The sequence below is a fragment of the Phoenix dactylifera genome, unplaced genomic scaffold (assembly GCF_009389715.1).
Source record: "Phoenix dactylifera cultivar Barhee BC4 unplaced genomic scaffold, palm_55x_up_171113_PBpolish2nd_filt_p 000385F, whole genome shotgun sequence".
NCBI lineage: Eukaryota > Viridiplantae > Streptophyta > Magnoliopsida > Arecales > Arecaceae > Phoenix > Phoenix dactylifera.
Window position 1 is genome coordinate 436,215 of NW_024067832.1, and position 15,522 is coordinate 451,736.

The window sequence follows — 15,522 nt, forward strand, 5'->3', positions numbered from 1 at the left end:
AGAACCGTTTTCTGTCTGTCTTTCTGTCTTGCCCTTTGGGTCGACCCTCTCAGAGTTTGGGTCGACTCAAGCTTGGGTCGACTCAACCACTGTGTGGGTCGACCCTCTCAGTGAATCCAGAGAGCATTCTTCCTTTGCGTTTTGAGGTTCTTTGGAGGTTGGGTCGACTCATGCTTACCTTGGGTCGACCCAACTCACTGTTCATTTGTGCTGTTTTTGCAGGAGTGTGCCAGATGATTCCTAGATATGCCGGGGTCGACCCAATCAACCTATGGGTCGACTCAATCCACACTTTGCTGCATTCTCAAGGTTAGATTCATCCAAATGAACAAGACCATATATATATTTTCAATTAAACAAATGTACTGAGAGTAATGAACTTATAAATGAAGTATCAATTTAACTTATAGCATGCTCTAGATAATTACTTGTTAATCATCAAAATAACACTATCATCCTCATATCGAGCAGCTCAGCATCAGAAACAATCTTACCAAAGAATTGGTGAGCACCGCAATCAATATTTAGATTTTATTTATTATTTAACTAATATTGCTTCTTTTTGTGTATACTAGGTAACAACATGCCGCGAGAAAAACGATTCAGAGATGTTGAGTTTCAGCACACAACTGTGTGATCTTCTTTCGATCAGTCCTTGCGGTCCCAGCAGCCCGACGAGTCCCAGCAGCACGAGTCCCATTCTCAGCACGAGTCTCAGTCTGAGCACGTGCCACCTGCTGATTGTCCAGACATGGATGACGTGCACATCCAGGGTAATTTGATTTACATTTTATATATTAATTTTTCTTATAATCTAATTATATTAAATCATTTGCCTTTAATGTTTTAATTAATGTATATTTTATTTTATTTTTATAGATGGACTGGGGAGAGTGAGGAGGACACGAGGACCCACTCGAGCACAGGACGTGTGGAGCCTACGTGAGGATGAGAAAATCGTCGTCCAATGCAATGAACTGGGGCAGCCTATCAAGAGGGCTGCAAGCATTTTATCGACTTTTCTAGGATCGGTTGCGCGGAAGGGTCAGTTGTGTCCGCTCAACTATACGAAATGGAATGAAATGCTTCCTTCGTATAAGGTTGAGCTTCTTAAAGTTATTGAGGTAAATAATTGAATTTGCTTACTATCACAATTTTATTTTTTAATTTAACATTGTTATAATATTCTTTAATTACTTTGGTGTAGAAAAAGTTTTTGCTTCCTAAAGAGAGTCATGATTGGGTGCTGAAGTCCGTCAACCGCAAGTGGAAAGAATATAGGGCCAAGTTAAAGACGGACTGGAAGCACGATGGTATGACAGAAGAGGAGGTTGCCCGTGTTTGTCCTCCTGATGTAATCCCTCATCAGTGGAGGGAGCTTGTTCACTATTGGTTTTCGGAAAAAGCTCAGGTTGTGTATATTTTTTCAATACCTTAGATTGTATTTACTAATAATTTAGATTATAAATTTATATTGTTTATTCTTTTTTTGGGAAGACATATTCCAACATAGGTAGAGCTGCACGAGCCTCTCAGACTGTTCCTCATACTTCAGGCTCGATGAGTTATGCTCGACGTAAAGCTGAATTCGTAAGTTTTTTTGCAACTCTTTAAAACCATTTTAAACTGTTCTATCATATAGCATGTATCATGATAACTAGCTTGCCAATATACATTTTGTTATAGATGGATAATAATGGGAGGGAGCCTGGTAAGGTGGAGTTTTATAAGATGACTTACACCCATAGAGATGGCAGTTTTGTTCGGGAGGAGTCAAGAGATATATTTGTATGTATTCATCTTTGACTCTTTTAATGATATTTTTATTAGTTCTATTATTGGCATGCATTAATATGACTTTTTCTTTTGAGATATATAGGACAGGGCAACAACTCTTATTTCAGAGCGCGTCGGAGAGTCATCATCATCCGACGCGACCAGTCATGTCGAAGCTCAGGTGCTCGCTGAATTACTGGGCCCAGAGCGTTATGGTAGAGTGAGGGGTTATGGCGTTGGAGTTACCCCCACTCAGTTGTCTGCAGTGGGCATGTATACAAGAAATGCTGAAGAAGGCAGTACCAATGCAGAAGTTAGTAGACTTCGGGCAACAATTGAAGATATGAAGGATCGCCATCAGGCAGAGTTGGCAGAGCTGAAGCAGAACCAACAAACTTTGCAGTCTCAGTTTGAGCATATTTCATCTATGTTACAGCGATTTCTCCCTCCTCAGGTAAATAACTATATGTATTTGATGACTATACATAATTATTACTTATTTTGCATGAGTTAATAATTTTCATATTCCTAACTTCTAAAGTTTTTTTTTTTTTTAGGTTCCTGATACTTCAACAGCTCGCAGAGATGATGATGGGGCTGAATGCGGTCCCTGATATTTTTTAGACTGTTATTTAATGAGTTTTATATGTATCTTTCTTATATTTTTCAAAATATATTGTAATTCTAAACTTATGTAAATTTAATCTTATATGACAATATGAATGTTTCGAATGATCTGTATGTTTGTCTTGATGTAAATGTAATGCAGGTTCATATTTGCTATAATATCTTTTTTAATACGTTTTTGTTTTTTTTTTAAAACAAAATCCACTCCCGACGCTTTAAAGCGTCGTTAAAAACCCCCTTTGGCACGGCCTTGCACGCCATCGCCGACGCTTTATAGCGTCGGTGAAAACCCATAGCTGCGCTTCCTTTGGGCTTTCCTGACGCTTTAAAGCATCGGAGAATGCTGTTTTTTTGCCGACGCTTTTATTAGCGTTGGGAAAGACCAGTTTTTTCTGGGCTTCCTTTGGGCTTTACCGACGCTTTAAAGCGTCGGCGAATCTTGTTTTTGCCGACGCTTACATTAGCGTCGGGAAAGCCCTGTTTTTTTCGATGCTTTCAAGTAGCGTTGGCAAAAACAATTGCCACTCCAGTATCGCCAACGCTTTTGCGACGCTTCTGTTTGCGTTGCGGGAACTTTAGCCGACGCTTATAAGCGTCGGTAAAGATTATAAAAAGCGTCGGGAAAGATGATCTTTCTTATAGTGTCGGTGGTGTCCTTGAGGCGGACGACGAGGTGGAGAGGGGTCTCGCGATTGAGGATGTTGTGACGGTCGAGCGAGATGGATCATGATGCCGGAAGGATGCTTCTCGCACGTGAAGATGGTCTCATGGAGGGCACTCTAGCCCTTGCACCTTGAACTTATTACTTTGGTGGACAACGTGATGTGGCCGCATAAATTGGTGTCCTAAAAATTACATAAGAACTAAAAAATTTAAATCAACAAATAATAGCTAAATAATTAAATAACTAAATCTATTATAATCAAATAAACAAACATGTTCAATTACAAAATTTTTAAATATTTTTTATCAGAAAAATGACTAACTAACTAACTAATGACTCCATCGCTCAAACTCCATGCCCAACCTAATCGAAACAACATATTCTGTGACTCTAAAAGAAAAAAAAAAGAAGAGGGATGAACTTTACAACCCAATAAAAATCCGCCATACTTAGGCTTCGTTTGGGAAAGCTGTTGGCAGTAGAACTTTTGGAAGTAGAGCTTTTATAAAAAAACTGTTTGTTGTTTGGTAACTATATTTCTAAAGTGTTGTGCCACTTTAGTATATGTTTGATAAACAAACTAACAAAGTACTTTTGGTATGACAAAATGACTATAAAGAATATTACATAATATTATACAACAAAACATAATAAAATATAATATGTATTAATACATAATATATGATATAGTATAATATTACTATAATATAATATAATATAATATAATATAATATAGTAATATAATATTGCATACTATAGCATAATAATTTAATATAATATTAAATTATTTAACGTAACATATCAATGTATTATAATATAATGTAACATCAAATTATATTTATAGTATAATACGATAATAAAGATATAAAATATTATAATTATTAGTGTAAATTAATTTTTGATAATATAACAAATTTTCTAGCTAATTGATAAAATTAATTAAACAATTATTAAAGAGATATTTTGTATAATTGTTACATTTTTCATGGATTTTTTGGTCAAAAAAATAGCTTTCCGACCAAACCTAAAAGTACTTTTCTAGAAAGCTCCAAAATGGAGTTTCTTCCAAAAAGTTATTTTTAGCTTTCTGAAAAATCTAAAACAACTTTTCAAAATTTTTACCAAATACCCCTATTTCATCTAAAAGTACTTTTGGGGGGTCAGAAAGTGTCTTTTGACTCTCCAAAAGCTCCTCCAAATGGGCCTTTATACCAATATAGATATACTAAATTTAAAATGAAGATTAACCATAAACCGCATCTAAATATGGGCAAAAATTTACATGTAACTCAAATAAATCCATATTAATATGCGCACATAAATGTACATCATCAATCATACAACTTATTCAAAAAAATGTATTAGATATTATCATACAGTGATTTTATATATTTAATCTTCCATTATTATTCAGATTTTCGATCAACAATTATTTTTGTGATCTGAACTTTCTATAGTTATGCTTCAACCCATAACTAGCAAACCCAAGCTTCGGCCCATGGTGGCAAATCAAAATATCCAGATTTTAGCCCACAACGGCAAACCAAAATATCTGCACTTTGGCCTATAATAGTAAACTAAAATATCTACACTTTGGCCTGCAGTGGTAAATCAATATGTCACGATTTGGCCCATGACTGACAATCTATAACCTATCTAGTCTAATTTCTTTCATTTAGCATTCAAATTATTCAATTTCATCAGTACGAAAGAAAATTATAATTTTATGTTATATTCCTTTCCTGTGGTCATTAAGGGATCGACTCTTTTATTCTTTGGGGTCGGCTCATTAACATGTTGATTTACGCTAACATATGTTTACTCTTTTAGCTGTAACTTTTCAACCAAATGTTCTTTTGAGCTAATTCTCATCAGATTGGAAAGATAACTTAAAGGGCTACAACTTTGTCTCTAGCCACTAAGTCAAATTTAGCCTTTTGATTTGTCAAAAAGGTGCTGCAAAGTAGGAAACCAAATCTAACCCGAATTTGCCTACATTAAATGTGTTGAAAAAGGATTTCCAAAGCTTCAAATTGTTTCAAACAGAAAAATGCCTTCTCAAGCCTATAAAAGGAGGTTCATACCTCATATTGCAATAAGAAGGATTGAAGAGAAATCAAGAGAGTATTGTACTTACAAGTAAAAAATCCTTCTTTGTTGAGAAATTGAGTGTAGTACTTTCATTTTTGTTATTTTGATTAAGTATTGTAAGAGAGTTGTTGAATAAGATAGCTTGAGTGATAGAGAGGATTGCTTTGGAGGATCGTACTCTAGATAAATAAGAGAGTGTTTGAGAGAGTAGATCAATCAAGAGTTAGCTCAGATATCACCAAGTGTAAAGGTTGCTTGCACCCGGAAGACAAGCATTTTGTAAAGCTTTGGATAATCATAATAGATTAAATCTCTGGAAAGGAGTTCCAGAGAGTGGATGTAGACTTACAAGAAGACCAAACTATGTAGTGATTGAGTAAACCCCTATTTGATTTTGATGAGCTCAAAGTATTTGAGTATATTTTATGTTGTACTAATAAATTCAATCTAGGATTTCAGGCAAATATGTGTGAATTTCTATTTAAGTGCCTCAAGCTTTGGTTCAAAGTAATTTGGATAAGTATTGGACTCAATTTGAACCAAAGTCTGAATCCCGAGTCGACTCCGCAAGATTACGAGTCAACTCCGAGTGGTTTAAAGGTTCTGGCACAAGCTCGAGTCGACTCTACTACTCTACGAGTCGACTCCGACTGAGAACAGACAGAAAGACAGAAAGAAGAGTTTCAGATCCTGTCACTGAGTCGACTCCAAAAGGTTTTGAGTCGACTCCGATGCTTGCCGAGTCAACTCCCGACGGTTCCGAGTCGACTCCAAAGGATAACAGACAGAAAGACAGAACGATGGATTTTAGATCCTGTTACCGAGTCGACTCCAGAAGGTTATGAGTCGACTCCGACGTTTGGCGAGTCGACTCCTAGTTATGTCCGAGTCGACTCCCAGAGGAAAACAGTCTGAAAGACAGAGAACCAATCTCGGAAATTCTGTGAACGAGTCGACTCCAAGAGTTCCAGAGTCGATCCCCAAGGTAGCCGAGTCGACTCCAACAAAGTGCGAGTCGACTCCGAGGCAGATCAGTTCAATAGACAGAAAATCGATTTTTCGGACTCTGAGAACGAGTCGTCTCCTGAAGATCTCGAGTCGTCTCTCAAGAGAGCCGAGTCGACTCCAAGAATATCCGAGTCGACTCGAGAAAGAAAAACAGAAAGATGGATTTCTGGAAGCCTAAGAACGAGCCGACTCCTAAGTGCCCGAGTCATCTCCAGATGTTGGCGAGTCGACTCCAGGTTTGGTCCGAGTCGACTCCAGGACGGAACAAGCACTTTAATTCAAATCCTGAACAGTGGACGAGTCGTCTCCAGTAATGCGTGAGTCGACTCCAGCAACAGCCGAGTCGATCCAGATCCCAACGGATACATTGTCAGGATGTGCAGACGGGACAGAACGGCTATGAATCAGTCTCTAACGGCTATTTTTCAAATGGAACCACTTAAATAGCCAGAGTGAACAATAGTAGACAACAAGAGAGCTATTCCATCTAAGCATTAAAGCATTTCAAGCACCAAGAGCTTCCGTTGAGTAAATCCAAGAAAAAGAAGGAAGAAGTGCATTCATCTCAAATTTGAAAGTGCTTCCTTCGCATTCAAGCCTCTACTACTGTCCTCCATCATTCGACACATTCAAGAGGAGACTCAGAAATCGAGAAGCCTCCACTTTCTCATCTAAAATCTGTTTGAGGGCTTCTAACTCTACTTTGCTTATATTGTTCTCACACTTGCTTTTTTAGAAGCTTTCTTTGCGAACTCCCAAACTTTGTTTTTCTTACTTGATTCAATCAGGGGATTGAATCAAGGGTTGTAAGGTTTGTTGGTGAGCCAAAGATAAAACCAACGGTGTAAGGTTGTGGTTGGTGAACCGGAGAAAACCAATTGGGTTTGATTGTGAATCCGGAAAAACAATCGGGTGGTTCTAGTCGGTGAGCCTGTGAAAATCGACCGAGTTCGTTGCGATCTCGTAAAAACAACAAGTTGGGTTGTGAGCTTGTAAAACAACCGGCTGTAATCCTAGGAATTATAGTGAACTCCCAAGTGCGGCTTGGGGAGTGGATGTAGGGGCAAGAGTTGGCTCCGAACCACTATAAACTTTTCTGTGTTTGTATTGGTTATTGTCTCTTTCTCTCTCTTCACTTACTGCATCTAGTAAACTAACTAATTTGCTTGCAATAGATTTAGTTAATTACTCATTATATTTTTAATTGGTCAATATTTAATTAAAACCCAATTCACCCCCTCTCTTGGGTTGTCTCCTTGGGCAACAAGTGGTATCAAAGCAGGTGCTCTTATATCGATTGGTGTTCCAATTCTTAAAAAGAGTTAAAGATTAAGATGACGATCCCTTTTGGATCTTTCCTTAGTGAGGGGCAATCCACCAATAGGCCTCCATTGTTCAATGGAGCTAACTATACCTATTGGAAGGTTAGAATGAGGATATTTATCCAAGTCCAAGATTATGATGTTTGGAGCATCATAATTAATGGACCACATATTCCTTCTATCTATGTTGATAACATTGCTATACCCAAGCTCGAAAAAGATTGGGATGATAATAATAGAAGGAAGGCACAACTAAATGCCAAAGCAATGAATGTTCTTTATTGTGCCTTGGACCCTAATGAATTCAATAGGATCTCTACTTGTAATTCTGCAAAAGAGATATGGGATAGACTTGAAGTAACCCACGAGGGCACAAATGGGCCTTTATACCAATATAGATATACTAAATTTAAAATGAAGATTAACCATAAACCGCATCTAAATATGGGCAAAAATTTACACGTAACTCAAATAAATCCATATTAATATGCGCACATAAATGTACATCATCAATCATACAACTTATTCAAAAAAATGTATTAGATATTATCATACAGTGATTTTATATATTTAATCTTCCATTATTATTCAGATTTTCGATCAACAATTATTTTTGTAATCTGAACTTTCTATAGTTATGCTTCAACCCATAACTAGCAAACCCAAGCTTCGGCCCATGGTGGCAAACCAAAATATCCAGATTTTAGCCCACAACGGCAAACCAAAATATATGCACTTTGGCCTATAATAGTAAACTAAAATATCTACACTTTGGCCAGCAGTGGTAAATCAATATGTCACGATTTGGCCCATGACTAACAATCTATAACCAATCTAGTCTAATTTCTTTCATTTAGCATTTAAATTATTCAATTTCATCAGTGCGAAAGAAAAATATAATTTTATGTTATATTCCTTTCCTGTGGTCATTAGGGGATCGACTCTTCTATTCTTTGGGGTCGACTCGTTAACATGTTGATTTACGCTAACATATGTTTACTCTTTTAGCTGTAACTTTTCAACAAGTTGGGTTGTGAGCTTGTAAAACAACCGGCTGTAATCCTAGGAATTATAGTGAACTCCCAAGTGCGGCTTGGGGAGTGGACGTAGGAGCAAGAGTTGGCTCCGAACCACTATAAACTTTTCTGTGTTTGTATTGGTTATTGTCTCTTTCTCTCTCTTCACTTACTGCATCTAGTAAACTAACTAATTTGCTTGCAATAGATTTAGTTAATTACTCATTATATTTTTAATTGGTCAATATTTAATTAAAACCCAATTCACCCCCCCTCTTGGGTTGTCTCCTTGGGCAACAAGTGGTATCAGAGCAGGTGCTCTTATATCGATTGGTGTTCCAATTCTTAAAAAGAGTTAAAGATTAAGATGACAACCCCTTTTGGATCTTTCCTTAGTGAGGGGCAATCCACCAATAGGCCTCCATTGTTCAATGGAGCTAACTATACCTATTGGAAGGTTAGAATGAGGATATTTATCCAAGTCCAAGATTATGATGTTTGGAGCATCATAATTAATGGACCACATATTCCTTCTATCTATGTTGATAACATTGCTATACCCAAGCTCGAAAAAGGTTGGGATGATAATGATAGAAGGAAGGCACAACTAAATGCCAAAGCAATGAATGTTCTTTATTGTGTCTTGGACCCTAACGAATTCAATAAGATCACTACTTGTAATTCTGCAAAAGAGATATGGGATAGACTTGAAGTAACCCACGATGGCACAAATCAAGTCAAAGAATCTAAAATTAACATGCTAGTTCACAAATATGAACTATTTAAAATGAAGTCTAATGAAACCATTTCTTGCATGTTCACAAGATTTACTGATATTGTCAACAGCTTAAAAAGCCTTGGCAAAAGTTATACTAACAGTGATCTTGTCAGAAAAATTCTTCGCTCTTTACCAAGATCATGGGAAGCCAAGGTCACGGCAATCCAAGAAGCAAAATATTTGAATAAGCTGCCACTCGAGGAGCTTCTTGGATCACTAATGACACATGAGCTCACAATGAAACAACACAGCGAAGAAGAATCCTCCCATAAGAAAAAGGTAATTGCCCTCAAGTCTACTTCTTCTAACAAGGATTTTTCTTACAGTAGCAGCAGTGAAGAAGAAGACAATGAGGAAGATGAAGAAGAAGCTTTTCTTGTGCAAAAATTTAGAAGATTCATTAATAGAAAGAAGCCCTTCCATAAGAAGAGAGTTCCCTCGAGTTTCTTCTACAAGGATAAAGGTAAAGAAAAGAAAAGTGAGGGAACCGGATGCTATGAATGCAAGAAGTCCGGTCATTTCAGAGCCGACTGCCCCTTGCTGAAGAAGGGCAACAAGTACAAGAAGAAGAAAGCTCTTGTCACCACCTGGACTGATTCCAGATCGCACGAGTCGACTCCGACCCCAACGGATATATTGTCAGGATGTGCAGACAGGACAGAACGGCTACAAATCAATCTCTAACAGCTATTTTCCGCAGGAGTAAATAGTAGTAGAATAGAAGAGAGCTATTCCATCTGAGCATTAAAGCATTTCAACTACCAAGAGCTTCTTGAGAGTAAATACAAGCAAAAGAAGGAAGAAGTGCATTCAACTCAATCCGAGAAGTACTTCCTTCGCATTCAAGGCTCTACTACTGTCATCCAACCTTCAGTGCTTTCAAGAGGAGACTCAAAAAATCGAGAAGCCCCTACTTTTCCATCTAAAATCTGTTTGAGGACTTCTAACTTTACTTTGTTTATATTGTTCACACATTTGCTTTTTAGAAGCTTCTTTTGTGATTTCCCAAACTGTGTTTTTCTTACTTGATTCAATCAAGGGATTGAATTAAGGGTTGTAAGGTTTGTTGGTGACCCAAAGTTAAAACCAACGGTGTAAGGTTGTGATTGGTGAATCGAAAAAAACCAACTGGGTTTGATTGTGAACCCGGAAAAACAATCGGATGGTTCTAGTCGGTGAGCCTGTGAAAACCGACCGAGTTCGTTGTAATCTCGTGAAAACAAGTTGGGTTGTAAACTTGTAAAATAACCGGCTGTAATCCTAGGGATTATAGTGAACTCTCAAGTGCGGCTTGGAGAGTGGACATAGGAGCAAGAGTTGGCTCCGAACCACTATAAACTCTTCTGTGTTTGTATTGGTTAATTGTCTCTTTCACTCTCTCCATTCACTACATCTAGTAATCTAATTAACCTGCTTGCAATAGATTTAGTTAATTACTCATTAAGTTTTTAATCGGTCAATATTTAATTAAAACCCAATTCACCCCCCCTCTTGGGTTGTCTCCTTGGGCAACAAGTGGTATCGGAGCAGGTGCTCTCATATCGATTGGTGTTCCAATCATTAAATAGAGTTAAAGATAAAGATGACAACCCCTTTTGGATCTTCCCTTAGTGAGGGACAATCCACCAATAGGCCTCCATTGTTTAACGGAGCTAATTATACCTATTGGAAGGTTAGAATGAGGATATTTATCCAAGTCCAAGATTATGATGTTTGGAGCATCATAATTAATGGACCACATATTCCTTCTATCTATGTTGATAACATTGCTATACCCAAGCTCGAAAAAGGTTGGGATGATAATGATAGAAGGAAGGCACAACTAAATGCCAAAGCAATGAATGTTCTTTATTGTGCCTTGGACCCTAACGAATTCAATAAGATCTCTACTTGTAATTCTGCAAAAAAGATATGGGATAGACTTGAAGTAACCCACGAGGGCACAAATCAAGTCAAAGAATCTAAAATTAACATGCTAGTTCACAAATATGAACTATTTAAAATGAAGTCTAATGAAACCATTTCTTGCATGTTCACAAGATTTACTGATATTGTCAACGGCTTAAAAAGCCTTGGCAAAAGTTATACTAACAGTGATCTTGTCAGAAAAATTCTTCGCTCTTTACCAAGGTCATGGGAAGCCAAGGTCACGGCAATCCAAGAAGCAAAAGATTTGAATAAGCTGCCACTCGAGGAGCTTCTTGGATCACTAATGACACATGAGCTCACAATGAAACAACACAGCGAAGAAAAATCCTCCCATAAGAAAAAGGTAATTGCCCTCAAGTCTACTTCTTCTAACAAGGATTTTTCTTGCAGTAGCAGCAGTGAAGAAGAAGACAATGAGGAAGATGAAGAAGAAGCTTTTCTTGTGCAAAAATTCAGAAGATTCATTAATAGAAAGAAGCCCTTCCATAAGAAGAGAGTTCCCTCGAGTTTCTTCTACAAGGATAAAGGTAAAGAAAAGAAAAGTGAGGGAACTGGATGCTATGAATGCAAGAAGTCCGGTCATTTCAGAGCCGACTGCCCCTTGCTGAAGAAGGGCAACAAGTACAAGAAGAAGAAAGCTCTTGTCACCACCTGGACTGACTCCGATAAATCATCATCATCATCGAAAGAGGAACAAGAGAAAAATGCCAATTTCTGCTTTATGGCAAATGGAAACGAGGTAACATCTAAAACACATTTAGATTTTACCTTTGAAGAATTGTATGATGCCTTTAATAAACTAATGGATGAATATAGGTCAATAAACCTTAAAAACAAAGAATTGAAGCTAACTAATCAATCCTACATTCATAAAAACGATAAATTAATTAAGGATAAGGACTCTATCGTAAAAGAAAACTTAGAACTTAAAACAAGCAACCAATTGCTAACTCAAAAAATCGGTACCTTAATTAAAGATAAAGAAAGACTAACTAAGGAAATTTCAGAACTTCAAAAACAGTAATCAAACTCTAAAAGATAACTTTACAAAAGATTTAAACTTACTAAAAACAGAAAAACTGAACTTAACAAAAGAACTTGAAAAATATAAGCCTATTATTGAGAAGTTTACCTATAGCTCTGAAAAACTTGATATGATCCTTAATAGTCAAAGAGCTATGTTTAATAGAGCTAGGTTAGGGTATAAGCCCAAGAACAAACAAAAATTTTTCAAAAACTTCTTTGTAAAAGCCGGTGAAAGTAAAACTAAAAATATAACCTATTTTTGTTGTGGTAGAGTAGGACATAAAGATAATATATGTAACCATAGAAAAACAGAAGCTAAAAGAATGATTAAAAAGATTTGGGTTCCAAAAGAAACCAACATAACTAACCTTGAAGGACTCAAGAAAACTTGGATACCTAAGATTGTATGATTTTTTTGTGTAGGAGTGTCTTGCAGCTAAGCTCAATAAACACTGTTGGTACTTGGATAGTGGCTGCTCAAGACACATGACGGATGACAAGGAGCAATTCTTCACCCTAGAGTCTAAAAAAGGAGGTGTGGTGACTTTTGGAGACAATAACCAAGGTCACATCATTGGTATCGATAAAATACAAATCATTTTTTCAATCTTTGTTGATAATGTTCGGTTTGTAGATGGTCTGAAGCATAACTTACTTAGCGTTAGTCAATTATGTGATAGAGGTTTTGATGTTCTGTTTAAGCCATCTTTATGCATCATAACCAACTCAATTGACAATAACTTAGTGTTCAAAGGACTAAGACGTGGCAATGTTTATGTAGTAGATCTTGAAGATCTTGCCAAAAATAGCTGCTGCTTAGTAGCTAGTGATACTAAGGTCAATGATGCAAGTTGGTTATGACACCGTAAATTAGGTCATGCAAGTATGGATACACTATCTAAATTAGTTAAAAGGAATTCTGTGATTGGTTTGCCAAAGCTAAAATTTGAGAAAAATAAAATTTGTAGAGCGTGTCAATTTGGCAAACAATCTAGAAATTCTTTTAAATCTATAAATTGTGTCTCTACTACTAGACCCTTTGAGCTACTTTACATGGATCTTTTTGGACCAACTAGGACCACAAGCCTTGGTGGAAACAAGTATGCTCTTGTCATTGTAGATGATTTTTCTAGATGCACATGGGTCATGTTTTTAGCTCATAAAAATGAAGCATTTTCAGTATTTAAGAAATTCCATAAGGAAGTGACTAATGCAAGAAATGCTTCAGTTATATCTATTAGAAGTGATCATGGAACGAAATTTGAAAATCATCTATTTAAAAAATTTTGTACTAAAAAGGGGATAACTCATAATTTTTCTGCATCTAGGACTCTACAACAAAATGGAGTGGTGGAAAGAAAGAATAGAACCCTAGAGGAAATGGCTAGGACCATGTTATATGAAAGTAATCTTCCAAAGTATTTTTGGGGTGAGGCTATTAACACATCATATTATATACTAAGTAGAGTTTTATTGAGACCAATTATAAAGAAAATACCTTATAAACTTTGGAGAGATAGAAAGCCCAAAGTAAACTATTTTCATGTTTTTGGTTGTAGGTGTTTTATTCATAATAATGGTAAAGATAGCCTAGAAAAATTTGATTCCAAATCTGATGAAGATATTTTTTTGGGGTACTCTACATCAAGTAGGGCATATAGAGTCTTCAACAAAAGAATTCTTGTTATTGAAGAGTCTATTCATGTTGTTTTTGATGAGACTAATGATGCTTCCTCTAGCAAGAGAGTAGCTTTTGATGATGATGCAGGGATACTCGAAGAAAAGATGGATGACATGACCTTACAAGAGGATGAACCGAAGCAAATTGAAGAGACTTCAACAAGTCAAGAGGTAATTGCTGAACATGGGCTTACAAAGGCTTGGAGGTATGCTCACGGTCACCCTAAAGAGTTAATCTTAGATGATCCATCTCAACCTGTTAGAACTAGAACCTCTCTTAGAACCTAAAAATACTGAAGAAGCTGAAAGTGATGTAAATTGGATAAATGCTATGCAAGAGGAACTTAACCAATTTACAAGAAACAAAGTATGGAACTTAGTTGAAAGACCCTCTGAATACTCAATAATTGAAACTAAATGGGTATACAAAAATAAACTTGATGAAAATGGAGTTGTGGTTAGGAACAAGGCTAGACTAGTAGCAAAGGGCTATAATCAAGAAGAAGGTATAGACTTTGATGAGATCTTTGCTCCTGTGGCTAGACTTGAGGCAATTAGATTGTTACTAGCATTTGCATGTTTTAAAGAATTTAAATTATTTCAAATGGATGTAAAGAGTGTTTTCTTGAATGGATATATTAATGAGGAGGTTTATTAGAACAACCTCCTGGTTTTGAAAATCATCAATACCCCAACCATGTTTACAAATTAAATAAAGCACTTTATGGTCTAAAACAAACCCCTAGAGCATGGTATGAAAGACTTAGCAAATTTTTATTAGACCATGAATTCTCTAGAGGGAATGTTGATACAACCTTATTTTTGAAAAAGAAAAATAAAGATATGTTAGTAGTGCAGATTTATGTAGATGATATTATTTTCGGTGCTGCTAACAATCGTCTTTGCGAAGAATTTGCTGAGTTAATGCAGAGTGAATTTGAGATGAGTATGATGGAAGAATTGAACTACTTTCTCGGACTTCAAATCAAACAATTTAAGAAAGGAATTTCCATCAATCAAGCTAAGTACATCAAGAAAATGCTGAAGAAATTTGATATGGATGGAAACAAGTCGATTGGCACTCCCATGAGCTCATCATGCAAACTAGACAAAGATGAATCAGGTAAGTCAGTAGATCAAAAGCTGTATAGAGGTATGATCGGATCATTATTATATCTTACAGTAAGTAGACCTGATATCATGTTTAGTGTATGCATATGTACTAGGTATCAATCTAATCCTAAGAAATCACACCTAATTGCAGTTAAGAGAATTTTTAAATATCTAATAGGAACAAAAGACACAGGTTTATGGTACTCTAAAGAATCAAGCATAAACTTAATAGGGTACACTGATTCCGACTTCGCTGGTTGTAAACTTGATAGAAAAAGCACCAGCGGGTCATGTTAATTTTTAGGAGAGAACTTAATTTCATGGTTTAGCAAGAAACAAAACTCGGTTGCACTATCTACAGCAGAAGCCGAATATGTTGCTGTTGAGAGTTGTTGTGCTCAAATTTTATGGATCAAGCAACAACTTGAAGATTATGGCATTAAACAAGATAAGATTTTCATAAATTATGATAATACAAGTGCCATAAATCTA

The 15,522-nt window shown here is 36.4% G+C and overlaps 1 protein-coding gene across 1 annotated transcript; it reads left to right on the top strand.

Moving 5' to 3' along the window:
* Window positions 1–709: 709 nt before the first annotated feature.
* LOC120105861 lies at window positions 710–2,576 on the top strand. The gene is made up of 7 exons (XM_039118608.1): window positions 710–773; window positions 880–1,124; window positions 1,208–1,411; window positions 1,498–1,590; window positions 1,687–1,788; window positions 1,880–2,230; window positions 2,334–2,576. The coding sequence occupies exons 1-7, from the start codon at window positions 752–754 to the stop codon at window positions 2,388–2,390; spliced, it is 1,074 nt and encodes a 357-aa protein (XP_038974536.1). The 5' UTR covers window positions 710–751; the 3' UTR covers window positions 2,391–2,576.
* The last annotated feature ends 12,946 nt before the right edge of the window (window positions 2,577–15,522 follow it).